We start from the raw sequence: 20,049 nt of genomic DNA, 5'->3' as shown, positions 1-20,049 counted from the left end.
AATGGTGCCCAAATCGCCACTTTTTTGCCATTTTGCAACACATAAAAATGTAAATAAAAAGTTATGAAAAGGTGGTACAGTCCTCAAAATGGTATCAATGAAAATATCAGCTTTCGTGCCAAAAATGACACTTATGCAGCCCTGTACTTCATAATATGAAAAAATTATTGCGGTCAGAATATGGCAAAACTAAGATTTTTTTTTACAAAAGATTTACACTTTTTTTTAGCATTAAAACATATTAAAACCTACATAAATTTGGTATCACTGTGATCGTACCAGTGGACCACACAGAAAAAGATGAAACAAAGCATGAAGGAATATTGTGCACCACATTTGGAATTTTTTGCCAGCTTCCCTGTACAATGAATAAAATATAAAATGATGTTACTAGAAAATACAATTTGTTTTACAGAAAACAAGCCCTCCTAGCAGAAAAATAAAAATGATATGTCTTGTGGGAAGAGGGAAGTGAAAAACTGGAATATTGCCCGATAATGAAGTGGTTGAAAAAAGTTGCAGATATGTGCGCACAAAAGTCACAAAGTTCTTTGTCCTGCTTTTTTTCCAGCCAAGTTCACACCTTAAGACCAGGTGAGCTTTTGCACACATTTTGCAACTTTTTTAAAAGTCGCAGATGGCCAATACAACTAACTTGTAAAGCAATTCCATCCAAAATCTGCTCACCACAGGTTGTGGTGCAAATATAGAAAAGCAGCTGAAAAATGGGAAAAAGTAAACTACTTAAAAATTTCCACATTTTTTGCAATCAAATTAGAAAGAAAATATTATAATACCCCCTCCATGTTTTGACTTTGGAATGATGAACGTGATGAACCCATACAATTATAGTTTTATTTTTAAAACACATTTTAAAACACACATTCTTAGATTAAATGGAAAATCAGCCCAACTCAAATAACCCCTTTCAATGCTTTCAAAGCCGGGAAAAGTCACATATATTTGCTCCAATGTTACACAAAGAACTACATTCAGTTATAAGACATGTATTTTCCATCACAAATATTTATGTTTATTAATTCTGTCCGAAATTGAAAAATGTTCAAAAAAGATGAGTGCCACAGTGATAATAGATCCAGTCCAAGTCAGGTGCTTGCTTTCAAAGACTGACTCAAAGTCCTAATTGCACAATCCACTCCAGTAACTGAGTTCTGCTTTTCTGGAATATATATTATATATATATATATATATATATATATATATATATATATATATATATATATATACCATAATATAGAGATGTCATTAAATGATACCGTAACAGTGTCAGTGATAGCAATATGTCTTCTGTGTTCATTCTCAATAGATACCTCAAATCAGCTATGCATCCACAGCCCCAGAACTAAGTGACAACAGCAGATATGACTTCTTTTCACGAGTGGTCCCGCCTGACTCCTATCAAGCACAAGCAATGGTTGATATCGTAACGGCACTGGGATGGAATTATGTCTCAACATTAGCTTCAGAAGGGAACTATGGAGAAAGCGGAGTTGAAGCCTTTACACAGATTTCCCGGGAAATTGGTAAGATTGCATTAACCCATATATTATATGTAATGCTGACAAGCTACTAATATCTTACATCTGTAAAGCACTGCACATTCTCCATGGAGCAGTAAATGTAACTGTAGATATATATCTGACAGATTCTATTGTGCTGCAGCTCAATCTTCTAAGTATATTTTCTGTTCCGTGTACTTTAAAGGTATTGATAGAGGTTTTTGGAGAAAAGCCGTTCTGACAACCTGAATATGAGCCTGATCTTGTAGACAGCTGAGAAATATTGATTATATATCATTGTGTATCCAGCTTCCACTTCCAAAATAATCAATGATGATAATATGAATTATTTTTATTATTTGGTATATTTTACATACATTGCGGGCAATTAGAAACTTTGATGATGCTCTATAAAATAATTATGTTATCTTTTGGCTCATAACAAATATCAACTTTGGAATTCTAAAAACCATGAAAGTTTGATAAAGTTTGATGTATGATCAGTAGGCCATGGTAAAACACATGTAAATTCATCAGTTTTATTATAGGACTTCAGTCATAGCAGTTGTACCCAAGTCAAGGTGTCTAAAAGGACTCATATTCCCTTCAACATGTAAGAATCTACAGTATTATAAAAAAACACATAAGGATGGTGACACACGTGGCATTTTGAGGCTGTTTTGGTGGCGTTTTTAGTTGGTGCGTTTTCAGTTTGTTTTTTGAAAACGCATGCGTTTTTGACAGGTTTGACAAATTATCTTAATTCAAACTGGTCAAAAACGCATCCACTACTAAAAACGGCCAAAAATGCCATGTGTGTCACCACCCTAAGGAGGAAGACTCTATAACAGCTTATAGGTCCAGGAGTTTTAATGGATACCAATGCCTACTGAAGAAACAACACAGTAGGCTCTGAAGATCATAAAGGAGAGATGCAGTAACCAGTTGAACAGTCTTAACACCTAAAACTATGATAGAAGTAGAAATGAGTCTTAGGTCTCATGTATGTGGTTTAGATTTGGTTTATATTTTGCATCCATTATATTTATTTTTGAAATACGAAGTGGATCATATATACAGAGTAAATATTTGGAAAAAACTGTATATGTTTTCACCTCTTTGCATACATAGGTAGATTTTCTGTAATTGTAAAATTAAATTTGGATTTGATGGTCTATCCTCATAGGCTATCAATATCTTATATAGTGATTTGGAGCTGAGCCTGCAGAATGGTGGATGGCTACCACACAAGGTGAAAAGCCAACTACAGCTGAATTCCATTGCATTTAAAAGGACAAAGGTTAAATTCTGCAGGAACTATTTACATGCTGCAGATTCTTACCATATAATTGTAACATACTTTGTATACTGTTACTTCCACTCCTTCTGCCTCTGTGCTGCAGAAACCTCTAAGCTTAAAAACTGTTGCAAGAATTGTCAAAAACTTTGGTGGAGATTTAGATTTTCTCTTTCTGGTTTTCTAGTTATCTAGTTACTATTTTTTCTAGTTACTTATCGTAGTCTTAGGGGGATTCTCATTGTGTTTAATTGCACCTGTGCAATTAGTCTAACATTGCTCCCTGGTGTGGAAGATGTGACTTCCATAATTCTACCTCTTTATTTATATATGCAACTTTGCACAACTTTTGATGATTCTAAATAAAGCATTTTAGATCTAAAATGCTTTTAGTGCATTTTTACATTGCTGTCTAAAATGAACTTTTACATTTTTTTTTATTAATCTGACATTTTTTAAGGTGGTGAAGTTAGACAGGTCAACGCTGTCTAGCATTCGCGACTTTTAAAATTTTTTTTAAAAACTCCCAGTTGGCGAATACATCTACCTTTAGTCTAAACAGCTGGATTTGTAAGATAAATACAACAAATCCATTTAAAAACAGTGGACCACGATTTGTGGTGCACAATTGGTAAAGTCACCAAAAAGTGTGCAAAAATGGCATTGTGCAAAAATCGACAACTTTTTGATTCTAAGAATTTGAAGTTAGGTAGTGACATTCTCCCCCGCTGGTTTCTTACACTTGTGGGGGTTACTGCTGAGTAAATCCTAAGTCATTCTACAATGTGTGCAGGTACCCTAGAGGATACAAATGGATGTAGGTTCCTCTTATTTATTTAAAAGAAAAATAATTAAAGCTGTACATAATTCTATGCATTTAGTCCAAAAATAAGAATTGCTGAATCTTTACTTTTTGCTTCAGGAATGACATTGCCTTAAACGAATCAATTTTGCTTTCAAAAGCTTCATAAATTCTACAATCTCCAGCAAATAATTCCAGCCGATCAATAGTCACAACAGAGGATTTAGTTCTAATAACCTCTGGGTTTTGGATACAGGTTTGTGAAATAGTCCAATGGTTTTCTGCATACTATCCTAGAATGTAAGAATGTGTGATGCAATATTTACATATTGAAATTTATCTCTAACTTGATGAAAATGCAGCAAATGAATTTGTGAAAACGGATGCCAATATACAACCTCTATACAGAGATATATAAAAGTAGAGTTTATGTTTTTGTTGTTCATTGCTCAGCCCCAGATCATTTCCAATCATGCGTTTATCACAGTGTCCTTATAAACCTGCAATGACAGATGTATTCTGTTTAGGAAACAAGGGATTGGCAGCCGTGGGAATTTTGAGTTCCTGCATCTGCCTGGATATTGCCTTCCAATAGCTCTGTTTCTTAAATGGAACATATTGTATTTAGAATGTGGTGTATCTGCTAATGCAATTATAAAAACTCTATATTTAAAAAACCTATTCTTAGTGCAAAATGGTAAGATAACACATAGCAGCGATACTATAGACACAATCTCTGATGTTGATCTTAAGGACAAGTCCAATGATCTTGACCCAGGTGTCACGTGTTTCTAGTCCATGTCATTAGTAGACACAATTTATAAGTAAATGATATTAAATTGCTGTATTAATGTTTTACAATACTGTGCAAGATATACTATTACCCAGCTAAATAAATGCTTATGTGAGATTTGGGCTATTAAATATTTCAGACCAATTAAATGAGAAATATTCTTGCCTAATCACTTAAGGTCATTATATTGTGAAGCTTGTTTGCAATACGTAAAGATATTTGCCTATGCTGTCCTTTTCATTATGTGAACAAAATGTTTAATGTGTAGTGGAAAATGAAATGCAGTTATGCAGTTAAGAGATTTCATGGAGCATTATTCCCATATAAAAGGATGGCACTGAATAATTTCTTGTAATAGCATATTGTGACTGGAAGGTTGCCTTTCCGAGAGTAGCTGGTGATATAGAGTATTTAACGGTGTTGTCCAAGATATACCCAATCATTGGGAACCATTAGGGTTTGTCAGATCGAATTTGACATGATAATGTGAACAGGGCTTTAATGGGAACCTGTTAATTATATGGCAGCATTTGACCAAGCATAGGACAAAAGGTTCCACCAGTCTTACACGTTTCGAGTCATCTATGATTAAGAGTCTTAATGACTCGAAACAAGTAAGACTGGTGGATCCTTTTGTCCTATGTTTGGTCATATGCTTTTAAACAGAAGAATGAAATAAAGAAGTAAATATTTTTATTTATATTTATCTAAACGTGGTGGACTTTGCTGATCCATATGTTCCAATTTGCCTTTCTATTTAGTATCAAACTCTTCTCCTTGATGCAACAATAAAAGTTTGCATTATGCTACACATTGATATTCCTTTGCGATCGGTTTACTTGCCAACTTGTTTACTGTTATCAATGTTAAGTAGAACTGAAGATGTCCACGAGGGAGGTATTAAAGATTGTCTCAAAGATTCAATTAAAGCACAAAAGTGAAAATCATGATTTGAAGGTAGAATATAAAACATGTTGAAATCTCATTAGGTAAATCAATTGATCTATAAATAGTTGAGATAATACCTAAAATATTTATAGCTATGACTTGACCATGATACAGTTTAGTAAGCACAGATTTCCGTCACATTACAGCTTACTACCCCATGGATATGTAAGATTGAGTTGCTCTGAATTGCCTAACCAAACTAGTGATGAATCAGTGTATCATGTAAAAACCTCATAGTTTGCATGCAGATATTTTTAAGTTATTGCATTCTTAGGCCCCTTCTCCACTGGCGTTTTTCACGCGCGAGTTCTGCGCGTGCATTTGACGCTCAGAACTCGCATTGCACTCTGTCCCATTGTATTCAATGGGTCTTTCTCCATTAGCGTGGTTTTTAACGCGCGTGCTTGCGTTCGTTTGCACGCGCGTCAAAATCGCAGCATGCTCTATTTTTGCGGGTCACGCGCGTTTTTCACGCCCCATTCAAGTCTATGGAGATGCATCAAGAACGCATTGCACTCGCAATCATTGCAAGTGCAATGCGAGTGCAATGCGTTTTAAACGTAAGGGTTGCTAGGTGACCAGAATAACATTATTTCCCCTGCTCGCGATCGAGCATTTAATTAAAAAAACACAATGAAGAACAGTGAAGAATAGAATAAAATCATTGTACACAGTGAACACAGTGACCACAGGATCATTTAAGATAAAAACACAGTGCAGAACACAGTGCAGAATAGATTACAGATGTTCGGCACATCTGCTTACTTGTCGGGAGATACGCGCGGAACGGTGCGAACAAAATAGCATGTGAAGAACAATATATATGTGTGAAGAACACATTGCAGATGTATTTAAACATCTGCAATGTGTTCTTCACACACATATATATTGTTCTTCACATGCTATTTTGAACAACAATGTGCCCATCCTTGTAGTGGATAACATCGGTTACACCGCGGCTGGCAGCGCCTCCTCTCCCCCGCAGGACATTCCCGCAGGGTGTTATCAGATAACACTCCCGTGTGTACTGTATGCGGCACTGCCTGCCCTCCATGTAACTGAAGCTTTCCCTCAGTCATGTAGCACAGCGTTCATACACGTCAGGGACGTATGACAATAGTAAGCAGCCGCCACCCCCTTAATGTGTGCTGCACAGGTGCCGTGTCACTGCTGGGGCTGTCCCATTGTCGCAGGAGAAGAGGGGACACGAGGGCTCGGAGACTGTGTAGTATGCAGCTGTTCCCTCACTCAAAGTCCTGCAGCGCCGCAAGGAGGACGGCAGCAGGCACCTGCTGTACACGGGAGCACGCAGCCCGACACCTGAGAAGGGGAACCTGGCGGTGTGTGAAGGTTTCCTATGTCACTGGCACCGCTCAGCAGACGTTACCCCGCGCCTGTGTGTACAGCTACGAGTAAAGGGAGGGTGGGCGACACCTGGGAAACTTTGTGCGCGCTCACGCCGTGCCCTGTCTACACCGCGGGGAGAAGAACAATATATATGTGTGAAGAACACATTGCAGATGTATTTAAACATCTGCAATTTGTTCTTCACACACATATATATTGTTCTTCACATGCTATTTTGTTCGCGCCGTTCCGCGCGTATCTCCCGACAAGTAAGCAGATGTGCCGAACATCTGTAATCTATTCTGCACTGTGTTCTGCACTGTGTTTTTATCTTAAATGATCCTGTGGTCACTGTGTTCACTGTGTACAATGTTTTTATTCTATTCTTCACTGTTCTTCACATCTGCTAAATTGTCGGGAGATAATATACGCGCGGAACAGTGAAGAATAGATCGCCGATGTTTGCAAATTATCAGAAGACATTATTTTTCAATTAAATAACACATTTTAATCCCAAACCATGGTCCCTTTGAAATATGCTCGAGTCTCCCATTGAATCGCGCGTCAAAAATGCGCCGAAAACGCAAAAAAAACGCAAATTACTCCAAGGAAAAATGGAACAAAAACGCAGCCAAAACGTCAGTTTTTCACGCATTGCACCCTGACGTGAAACGCAACGCTAGTGTGCAAGAGGCCTAACTCTTACTTTAACAGGGCTATACAAGGACATTTATAGTAGTTTGTATACCTCTACTGAATCTCTATGTATTCAAGTTTTACAAAGACATATGAAGAAATTTTGAAGGAATCAGTTCTGTTAACATATGACATATATGACATAGTCCCGATTTTAGTTACTGGTTTGTGGCTTGGAATAGATGTGTGTTTCAGCACACATAGGCGTGCACAGGCGAACCTGTCTGGACTACAGGTGTGGTCATCACAGACTTTGGATGGAACAAAGGAAAATCGCAGCACATCCTCTTAAAAAACTTTATTCTTCATTCTTTAAAAAAAAACATTGTACAGTGGTTGGACTTCTGAGTTTATATCCGCTCTTAGTCATGACATAACAAAAGTATAGTGCAGTAAAACAATTAAAACAAACACCAACCAATTACAAAGCAGAGGAAGTGTGAGCAGACACACCTGGGTGATCACGTCACACAGGTAAATATAAGACTGTGTTCACACAAAACCAAATCGTTCTTTCCATATTAAATGCAACAATTGATACACATATAAACATATAAATGATTCAAGTATGTTACAACATGAGATCATACAACTCAAACTGATGTAGACCACAAATTGACAATGATGTGTGACCAAATATAAATATTGAAGACATTGTATGAGGGATCAAAAACTATTAGTAAAATGTATTGGGCAAAAACTTTTATAATTGCCAAAAAGGGGGGGGGTAATGAAATGTCATTTCCGAAATTTAAACCTGGGTGGTCTGTACAGTTCAAAGTTATATGGACCAAATATATGACTAAATACAGGCGGTCCCCCTACTTAAGGACATCCGACTTACAGACAACCCATAGTTACAGACAGACCCCTCTGACCTTTGGTGAAGCTTTCTGAATGTTTTATTATAGTCCCAGACTGCACTGATCAGCTGTAAGGTGTCTGTAATGAAGATTTATTAATAATCCTTGGTCCCATTACAGCAAAAAATGTTTAAACTCCAATTGTCACTGGGGCCAAAAATTTTTTTGTCTGGATCTACAATAATAAAATATACAGTTTCGACTTACATACAAACTCAACTTAAGAACAAACCTCCGGACCCTATCTTCTACGTAACCCGGTGACTGCCTGTATGAATATTAATATTGGAGACTTCATTGTGGAAGGGATCGAAGACTATTGATATGAATTTACAGGCGGTCCCCTACTTAAGAACACTCGACTTACAGACGACCCCTAGTTACAAACGGACCTCTGGATGTTGGTCATTTTCTGTACTAAACCCTTAGGCTACAATAAATAGCTGTAACAGTTATTAAAGGTGTCTGCAATTAAGCTTTATTATTAATTTTGGTTCTTATGACAATCCAACATTTTTAAAATCCAATTGTCACAGAGGCCCAAAAAATTCTACAATTATAAAATATACGGTTCTGACTTATATACAAATTCAACTTAAGAACAAACCTACAGAACCTATCTTGTACGTAACCCGGGGACTGCCTGTACTAAGAATGGACAAAGACTCTAATCATCGCCAACAAAAAAAACATGCATATTTTTTTCTTCCCTTTTTCCTTTCTTCCCTTTTTCCCCCTTTCCCTTAAAAAGGTGAAGACATTTGTATAATGTACTATAAAAGGGCAAAAGCTCTTATAATTGCCAAAATGCAAATACAAAGAGGGAAATGAAATGTCAGTTCTGAGATTTAAACCTGGGTGATCACATTACACAGGTGAGTAAAGGACTGTGTTCACACAAGACCATATCCTTATTACCATATTAGAGGTAATATTTGATACACATATAAGCATATATATAATTCGAGTACGTTATACCATACAGTTTGAACTACAGTTTCGTACAGTTTGAACAAATATGGGCCACAGATGGACAATGGCATGTGACCAAATATTAATATTAAAGACTTTGTTGTAAGAAGGATCAAAGACCGTTATATACAACAGAATATACTGAGAACTGACAAAGGCTCTAATCATCACCAAAATGTAATAAAAAAATTAAATGTCAGTTCTAAGATTTAAACCTGATGGGAGCAGTCCTCAAATAAACTTGGTAACAGTACAGAGCCCAACATTTTGCCATTTTTAGATACAAAATTGCAACCCTCCTTTAGGATATCATTCAACTTGTAATCCTGACGGAGTATCTGTAAATTATTTTTCAATATATGTACAATGGAGTCATATTCCCGACTCAAATTAGTATAAATGGGTTTGGTTTTCCTGAATATGTCCCGAATTTTAGATGTTGCAGGGTAGATCCATGCTCTGCTGTGTGGTCTGTCCCCATCCATCATCCTGGACTTACCTCTCCTGGCTCCTGATGCTTCCTCGGTCCCGTCCAGGCCGCACGCCGGCTTCTTCCACTAGGCTGTGCGCTCCTGCTGCTAGGGCGCGCATGCCGGCTCTTTAAGAATTAAAGGGCCAGCGTCCTCCTGATTGGAGTTCGCTAATACGGCCTTGCCCTTATAATCCGTTACCTCCCTTCACTCCCTGCCGGATCTTCTCCTAGGATCTCCTATGGTTTCCATGCCAGGCTTCCCTAAGCCGTTCCTGTGGAAGAGAAAGCCTATTAGCGTTCCCAGACATTTTCCTGTGTTCCTGTGTGTCTCCAGATTTCCTAGATGCCTCCGTGCTTCCTGCTGTGCCTTCCAGGGTTCCATTCAGCGGTGTCTCCAGTCCGTGCCAGCGTTACCAGTGTACCTCTCTGTTCCTGCGTTACCAGTGTTCCTCTGTGTTCCTGCTGTCATCCCAGGCTCACATATCCTTTACCTTGGCTGCCACCGTGGGCCTCATACCATCTCCCACGGTGGTCCATAGGGTCCACTGGTCCACAGACTTTTCCCTCTGGACTCTTCCCATAGAGACTTTCAGTTCTGTTGTCTGTGTGACCGTTTCAACAAGGATGCACAATCTTTTTTTCCTGGCTATGTTATAATGTTATAAGCCCTTTCCATAAATCATGGGTAACCCCGTGACAAAAGTCTATCTCTCAATGTGTTAGCCTGAGAATGAAATTTCTCTAAATCAGAACAGACTTGTTTCAGTCTAATAAATTCTGTCACTTTTAGATTGTGTTTGTGGTGATTACTAGTCTCCTTTAAAATGGTATTACCTGATGTTTTAACTGACTTATTGTCATGGTGACCCATAAGAGAGATATCCAGAAAAGATATTATGTGAACCCCTACTGAGTGAGAAAAATGCAAGTTGATACTATTGTCATTGATGTAGATGACCAGATGTAGCAGACAATGCTCCCCAAAAACATATTGTTATTGGAATAAGTAAACTCCTCCTCCCACCATGACATGAAAAAATTAGCTAATTTAGTCTGTAAAAAAAAAATTCTGTCAAAAACAAAATAGTTGTGTGTGAGCAAGTATTTGGTGACATCTATAATATACTCACATAATTCCATCGCTGGATTTATACAAATGGTGTGCTAAGGCTATAATAGCCAAATCATGAGGTATGGAACTGTATAGTGCACTAATATCACAAGTAACCCATATATAGTTCTATCTTAAGGACATTTTTTCTGTCCTTAAGATAGATTATTGAATTGAAGTGTGGAAAAAGCCTTACATTCATTGTGGCTAAGGTTTTCTTCATTGACAGGGAAGTTTTTGTTATACAATTTTACTAGGTCACCTTCCACAGTTTGCTGAAACTGGTCCATAGCTGGAACTCCAGAGTTCACTAGGTAAAACTTACTGTGACTTTTAATGATGTAGTGTGTATGTATCTATCAGTTTCGCCACTGGTCACCAAACTTTTCAAATTAGATGTACGTACATCTTTTAGATGTACATTGGTCTTTAAAGTCCAAGCTTTTCAACTCATTATCAGTTAACATATTGACATTATTCTCAATATCCAACATATTTACTTCACTTTTAAAAAGTTGCCTTTTTACAGTTAAACTTCTGACAAAACGATTTATATCCAACAGGGTATTGAACAGATTGAAGTGTTCGGCAGGGGCAAAATTTAAGCCTCTGTCCAAGACCTCAATCTGCTCATAAGAGAGAATACATGCTGATAAATTTAGTACACTATTTGTATTTACATCAGTAATTTCTCTTTTATATTGTATGTTCATTTTTTCTTGCTGCATATGGAATAATTCCTGGGTGGAACAGAAACGATATCTCCTGTGCTTCCTACCAGCCCTCCGTTTTTGGTTTATTAAAGTAGAGGAAAGTAGAGGAAACAAAAATAGAAGGGGCAGTCAAACCCTCTGCATCAGTCACTGGAAAAACCGAGTCCATTTCTGAAGAGCTAAAAGAGACCTTGGACACATTGGATTTTGATCTATTTCAATGTCTTCTATGCTTCTCTTTCTTTAAAATTGATCTGGGAGTACATGTGTCAGAAGGTTTTTTAGTATACACGTAACCTGTCGTATAATCATCTGAATCTCGCAAAAACTTTTTCTTTTTAGCTTCTACTATCGATTCCTCCAGTTAAGTGATAGAGGTTTGTAAATGGTCCATAAGTATTGTATAAGTGTGTCCTTAAGCGCATCAACAGATTTCTGGGTTGTGTCGATCTCATCTTTTAACTTATCAAGCTTTATCACTTCCTCTTTAACAATCAGTCTGAGGGAAAAAGAACATTCTGAAAGAACATTGTCCAATTGTTGTAAAAACTCCTTATTATATATGGTAGTTGGTCTTTTCCTCAGGCGTAAGCCTCGCGGTATCATTCCCTTATAGAGGTAGGAGTTAAGAGTATTGTGGTCCTACCAACAGTTTTTGATCCCGCATACAATGTCTTCAATATTTGGTCACATATGATTGTCCATTTGTGGTCTATATCAGCTCGAGTTGTACGATCTCATGTTGTAACATACTTGAATCATTTATATGTATGTGTGTATAAAATGTTGCATTTAATATGGAAAGAACGATTTGGTTTTGTGTGAACACAGTCTTATATTAACCCTAGTGACGTGATCACCCAGGTGTGTGTGGACACACCTCCTCCCTTCCTCTGCTTTGTAATTGGTTGGTGTTTGTTTTAAATATTTTACTGCACTATACTTTTGTTATGCCATGACTAAGAGCGGGGATATGCTCGAAATGAGTAGGCTTTAGTCTAACCACTGTACAATGTTTTTTTAAAGAATGAAGAATTCAGTTTGATACCTTTTTAAGAGGATGTGCTGCGATTTCCCTTTGTTCCATCCAAATGCTGTATTGGACTCTATATACACTGAGTTATTAAACTGATTGAAATAATTTCAGGGAAGAATATCTTTATACAGGATGCCAGCATTGCATATTGCACATTGTTCTGTGGGTGGTATTATGGAAATGTATAAGCATTTAGAAACTGAAATGAGATTTTTTTTTCTTAATACTTAGTTTCTGTACATTTGCTCTGCTGGCTTTATTACTGTAAAATTCCAAACTTTCTCCTAGCTCAAAATCTAGGAACTTTATTGCATTGGTTTGCGTGGCCAAGCAGCTGTATAAAAACCTTACATAAGTATGCTTCATCTGGAGTAGTGTAATGTGGTTATAGTACTCTGATGTGAAAATGTGTTTTATGGAGGGATGAGTCTGGAATTGGTGACTGTCAGAAGACCATATCTGACTGCATTCGGCCAATGATACAAGTTAGTTTACCATGACTATGTCACATTGCTCAAAGCAAAAGCCATATAGTTACAATTGGGTATATTTAGTGTGGAAGAGGTTGAATTGCCCTCACAGAAGCCTGGTCTCAACCAAAACAAATATGTTTCATGAAGAGGCTGTGAGTCGGGGCAAACTATCCAATTTCAGTGTTCAACCTCACAAATGCCCTTCTGTATGTATTTGCATAATTTGACACATATATACAAGAAATGCTGTAGAAAGTATTCCTAGAATAGTGGAAACTATGTAAGCAAAACAGGAGACAAAAAATTTTAATGCTTACAGATTTACATTAAAGGTCCTGTAGATGAAATTGTCAAGTGCCCTAATATGTTTGTCCATATAGTAAATCTTAGATAGGTTGTACTGCTGTTTTTTTATATTTTGTAGCAGTGTACATTCATACAAGCTGTGTGTAATAAAGGCATACTCCATGAACAGTCCACTGCTGTGTGCATGAACCCTTAATATCACACTTTTTTCCATAAGAAGAATATGTCCTGCTCTAAATCGACTGTTCGGAGAGATTAAGAGAGATCAGGACTTAGCATCTGACACCAGCTTCATGGTAATTAGTTCATTGGTCAGAGGCATAAGCTAGTGTTACCATAAAACTAACAATAAGTGAAGCATTTGAGCCAGGCGATGCTTCGATAAAGCTGTGTTTATTTCTCTCTTTTTCCTCACTTCTCCACCCTCTAGCTCTGTGTAAATGATCCTGCTTTCTTCTCTGCCACCTGGGAGGTCATGCTGTTGTAGAAATGGCAGAGAGAGGTTGGCATGTTTTCCCTTGTCCTTTTGATCATGTTACAATACACTGACAGTATTAAGGTTCTCTTACTGTGAGCCTCATAAATATGTATAAACATTGGAATACTGCATTTTCATTTACAGCATTGGTTTTCTAAACTCCAAGTGTTGATACTTCTAGGGATTTGTCAGCTAACTAGCAGTGTATGATTAGATGCATGACTCTGATTAGAATTAAGTATTGGAAAATAGAAGAAACAAAGTGTATTGTTTTAGAAGAATATGCTTTATTTATTTAATGTTTTACGTTGACTTGCAACACTATACCATGTATGCCAAGCTGATTTATGATATATGACAATTCTTGCCCTTCAGACTTCCAGTAAGGTGACAATAATATTGTAAAACTGCATTGGTTTAACTAGAAATGAATGAGCCCCATAGCAAACATTTACAGAAAAACCCTGGACTTTCAAACATGTTTTCCTTACAAAGCATTACTGCCATTCATTCCATATAATGCAGATAACCCCATTATTCATTGAAGAAGAGACAGCAGTTCTAAGTTACAGATTAAATGAGTAGATGATTTTGACAATGAAATTACAGTTTGGGGATATTTGTGGGGTCAGACAATGCAGGCTGTGCTAAAATGCCCTTAGTACCTAAACACAGCACTAGACCCAACCTCAGTACATATATACAGCACCAAGACAACCTCAGTTACCAAATAAAGCACATGAACCAAAATTAGTACATAGATACTGTACCAGAACCAACCTCAGTACCTAAAGACAGCACCTGTCCCATAGCAGCAGAACCACATTCAGTACCTAAATACAGCACCAGAACTGACCACAGAACCAAGCTCAGTAGAGCCACATTCAATACAAGCATTGCCCAGAGTTATATAAATGCAGTACTTCAAAATGATATACATGCAGCACCTGAAATACATGTGCCTAAAAATAAAATACATGCAGTGAAATTCAAATTAAAGATTAAGATTATAAAAAAAAGTCCTTAACCACATTCAAGTTAAGGGGTGACATATCTGTTTGGAACAAAATAATCAATCTTTTCCAACAAGGTTAAGATCCTATAAATGTAAGAGCTAGGAATATCAGTGCTAAATAGACAGAGGAAAGAACACATACAGTACACAATCAGTAACTAATTCTAAGATAGATTTCAGCATTCAAGCGATGTCCTTAAACAGCCCTTTAATCATAGCATACCTCATGAATAACATAAATTAATGCGCCTTGTACACTGTTATATAACCGATATGCATGAAGCTGAAAAGACTTGTAAGCATCAAAACACATGACTGAATTTATTCATCAAACATATTATGTGAGATTCACCTGTTTATTTCTAATTATTTTTTTTATTCAATTTAAATATAATTTACATTGTCAAAAGAACTCAAACTGTGCAGGCTTTAAGTTTCAGATATACATAAGTTTCAAAACACTTTTTATAATCTAAATAAAAGCCTGTTATGAAGTACACAAAGTACTGATGAGATGTAAAACGGATCAAATAATACATATAGAAAAAAGAATAGCATCTTTTTCCTAGATATGAACTTTTGGGTTCAGGCAGTCCTCGGGTTACATACTAGATAGGCTCTTTAGGTTTGTTCTTGATTTGAATTTGTATGTAAGTCAGAGCTGTATATTTTATAATTGTAGCTCCAAACTATTTTTTTTTTGTCCCAGTGACAACTTGATTTTCCAAATTTTTTGCTGTAATGAGAACAAAGATTATCAATAAAACTTCATTACAGACACCTTACAGCTGATCACTATAGCCTGGGACTAAAATAAAGCATTTAGAAAGCTCCATTAGGGGTCACATTGGGCAGAGAGGTCCGTCTGTAACTATGGGTCGTCTGTAAGTCATCTGTAAGTCGGGTGTTTTTAAGTAGGGGACCGCCTGTGCTTTAAATTTTCTATGAAGACTATGACCTTTGAAGACTCTATGAAACTAAAAGAAATCATACAAAGAACAAACAGTAAACATGTGATCCTACATAGGGCGTAACTACAGGGGTAGCAGTTATAGCAGCTACTATGGGGCCCTGGGTGTCGGGGGCTCAGCTACCCGACCTAACACACTGGAAAGAATGTAGCAGTGTATAGATATTTTGTTGCACTTATTCTACAGCACATAGTTCACTACAAGCTAAGCCATTGTCAGCATAAAAGAAATACTAGGGAATGGGGGAAAGGGAGGTAACACTTTCTTGCGGTGCTTGCACAGTGAAGTCAGGATGTAATGAGGTTTATATCCCCCCCCCCAAATACTTAAAAATCACACAGGGTGATTTGGGAAACTTAAACCACTATAAGGGTGGTTTAATGTCCCAAATAGCCATGCCAGGTTCCATTTAAGGAGAAGGGGGTCTAGTCTGTCCTTGTTATGCCCCAGAGTCCTTTCTATTATAATCGGTAGGTCTCATTCAAAGTGTAAAGGTTTGGCCCTGAACTCTCCCAAAGTCTTTGTCTCTTTCTACTTGCCGGTCTTGCAGTAAGCCACAAACAATTACTGGGCGACATTAAAACATAATGAAACACAAAAGACAAACTACACAGAAATTTACACAAATTGAACAAATTAAGTGAAAACCTAAAGGTCAGCAAAGTATAAATTCATGAAGCTAAATAATGGTCAACAGTAAAGGCAAAGATCAGGTTAAGGAGCAATAAGAGAGGAAATACACTAGTCAGTCAAGTTTTCAAGCAAGGAGTAAGGGCCCAGGCAGGACAAATAGAGTGCTTGGATTCTGTCTCTGAAGCAAACTGTCCCTCCAAAAGTTTCCAGCAGAACATCTCATCAGGGTGTGGTCACAAGCCTAGTGAAATCACAGCTGCAGAGCCTTGCTCCTACAAGAACTAAAAGACTGTAGTGCTGAAAGCTGGTCAGATCACTGAGTTCTGACAGAAGGACTGCCATTGTAAGATAAAGTGGAAACTAGTACAGGGAGCCCATCCTCCTTCTACATAAAATGTGGCTTTTAATTGGACTGTAAATGTGTTTGACTCAATTACAATGGATATATTATTATTAAGATCAAACAAGTTATGAATAAAGAAGCTAGGCCCAGTTCACATCTTTGTTTAGTTATTGTGATCCAAAGCCAGGTGTATTTGAATATACAGTATAGGTGCAAGTCTTTCCATTATACATTACCTTTCTATAGTTGCTGGAAATACTTGAAAATAACTGAAGACCTAACAGAAATGTGAAATACAACCCCAAATAGTACTCCGTAGAGTATAAAGTGCTTGAATGCAATGTATAAACTATACTGTAACCACAGCTCGAACGGAGAAGCCCACCATGTACCCATCTCAGTACCCAGTAATATAATTCAAGCATGAACTTTATTCATAGAGGGAAACTTAAGACATACCTTGGCTTGTAGGTTCTGTTCCCTAGGTGATAATGAATGCTTATCTCCTCGAATAATAAGGGAAATCAGAGGCAGGCCACAGAGCAGAACCCTGCATGCAGCTAAGGTGCAATCAGCCTGTATAGACGCTCACAATACTAGATGAATACAGGTTGTCTTTTGCAACTTTCAACTGCTTTAGCTTTTGAATTGCTTTAAGCCACAAACTATATATTTTAATTACATCTACATTTGTATTCAGTAAGTGATGCTTTTTTACTATGTCTGTACATTTATAACTATATACATAGTAATAATATAAACATTACATTTTTTAGATGTTTACAATGTATATAGTATTTCTACAGTGTATTAACTCTAAAGATTTATGACTTTGCTATTAAATTATTGTGTCATTGCTTATGTAAGCATCATCTGAACTTGGTATTTTCCAGTTAAATCATATTCATTTAAGGCATAAAGCCACTTACATTCAGTTAATTTCATGCTCTAGATGCCATGTATTTTATACACCAAAGCATTAAATACAATCTCAATATGTTCTCTAGGTTAAAAGGCTTACATAAAATCTTTGTCAAATCTTAATGGATAAAACAAATGATGAAAGTACTATGAAATATCTGGAGGCTCATTCATAATTGACCACTACTGTTGTGTTAAGATGCAATTATTGCTGTATTGCATCAGGAAAATGTATCCTTTAAGATCATAACATTGAAATATGTCAATGTTATCAGTGAATCTCAAAGTCTTTAATTTTGGAACAAATATATTGCAAACAATTAAGATGGTCACTAACCTTTAAAAAAAGAAACCTAGTTATTTAGTGTATAGAAAATAAATGCTCCTGTATTCTCTAAGTTTCACGAGATGGACTTTCAGCTCACTGAGGTATCAATTTAAAGGTATTTTTAGTAGCTTATGGAGGAGATTTTCAGATGAGAGGGACAAACAGACTCTGCAGGTTATAAAAATACATTGTGTATCTCACTCTTCATGCTTTATACCAATATTATTATACAGTTGTATACCATTTTATCGCAATACAGTTGTGTACCTTTGCCGCCATCTTGGATTTGACCCAAATCTGTCCAACGCCACTTGTCTTTCTATGCCAGTGTTTTTCCTATCTCAGACTTGTGTGTTTTTAGCTTGACACTTTTCTGTGTACTAGTGTAAACACTGGTCTAGCTTTGATTTCTTGTTACCCGTCTGCTCCACCATCCAGCAGCTGCAAGGCAAAGTAAGTTTTTCCATTTCAACTTGCAGGGTCACTCAGGGTCCACTCACCCTTGTCAGCGTTGTTTTATCTGCTGTAAGTAAGGCCATAGCTCACAGAGACATTGTAGGGTTAGTTCGCAACCACTTACCCAGTCTGACAGCTAATGCCAAGTCTGGTTTTAGTTCAGCATTTGATGGACAGGTTCATTACAGGTGCATCCCGATTGACCCAGACATATTGCCCGATTGGCGTCTGAACAAGCAATCTGGCAAATTGACACCTCTGGCAAACTAGCCATGGTTGTGATATGATGTAAATTGGACAGACCCAAAGGCTGTGTTATTTATGAAGATCTGTTACAATGTGCCAATTACAATGTTTGTACTATGGTAATGTAAACATTGTCAAAACTATATACTACCTTTCCTTTTAGTCACAGAGCTAGAACCTCAAGACAAATATATTTACAGGACACTAAGGTTGAATTTTCTGATATTGCTATCCTTGCTAGACTCCTAGGAATAATTTTAAAAATAATTTTACTCTGTATCCATTGTATAAATAAAAAAATGAAAAAAAGACAAATTTCTAGATTTCATAACAATAGAAAAACAATAAAGCAAGTTAAATTAATCTACTTGATTTCAATATACATTTGCATATTAGAGTACATTAAATCAAATTGTACTAGTTTATATGCTGTGCTGTGTGTGAGATATTTTAAATGAAATTCAAACAATCTATTTTTTCAGCTTTATGTTGATGCTTGGCTGTCAGTTTCTGCTGGCACAAGTTTTAACCATGTGTCAAGAAGAGCACATATCCAACTGGCAACTAAATGGATGATGAGACAGTTACTACCTGGAAATAATGTAATGTGCAATAATTTAATTCTATGTAATTGTGTCTATCCAATGCTTTGTGCATAGATATAAGAACATCCACTCTACAGGCACACTAAGCAATTTCCTGATGACTGTTAGTTCATTCATGGTTGACCTAAGCAATTGCATTAATTTTAATTAGTCAATCATGGGATTTATCTAATTTATGTGCAGATTATATAGCTTTATCTTACCATTAGCCTGTAACTTAAAATGAGCATTACTAACATTACTGAGCCTACAACAATATATGTGTAATTTTAATATAACTTGTAATTTATTTCAAACAAAATGAGCATACAATAGTCAACTACCATTTATTCAATCCAAAATTCCAACTTTTGTAAAAGAAAAATATTTGACCCTTCAGAGCACAGCTAAAAACATGCCTTAAAGATAACAGAATACATAATGATAGTTAGTATATTTAGTTTAATCATTTCTTAAATGGGTGCTATACCATGCGCACGTGCCTAAGGAAGCGCTTGTGTAATATTAACCCCTGAAAGACATAACCATTTTGCTCCTTCCTGATAAGCCACAATTTTTCAAATCAGACATGTGTCACTATAAGTTGTTATAACTGCGGAACGCTTTAACATATCCTGGTGATTTTGAGATTGTTTCTCATGACACATTGGACTTCATGTTAGTTGAAAAAATTGGGTGATGGCTTTGTGTTTATTTATTTTACA

The 20,049-nt window shown here is 36.7% G+C and overlaps 1 protein-coding gene across 2 annotated transcripts in view; it reads left to right on the top strand.

Annotated features, from left to right (window-relative positions):
* GRM8 (glutamate metabotropic receptor 8) overlaps nucleotides 1–20,049 on the top strand; it is a 682,838-nt gene that overhangs the window by 208,365 nt on the left and 454,424 nt on the right. For both annotated transcript variants that reach the window (XM_072147036.1, XM_072147035.1), the window contains exon 3: nucleotides 1,328–1,544. In XM_072147036.1, the coding sequence (XP_072003137.1) occupies nucleotides 1,328–1,544 (217 nt within the window). The remainder of the gene's footprint in view (nucleotides 1–1,327; nucleotides 1,545–20,049) is intronic.

This window comes from Engystomops pustulosus, chromosome 4 (assembly GCF_040894005.1).
Source record: "Engystomops pustulosus chromosome 4, aEngPut4.maternal, whole genome shotgun sequence".
Taxonomy (NCBI): Eukaryota; Metazoa; Chordata; class Amphibia; order Anura; family Leptodactylidae; genus Engystomops; species Engystomops pustulosus.
Note: the sequence above shows the minus strand (reverse complement) of the source record. Positions and strands in the feature narration are given on the sequence as shown.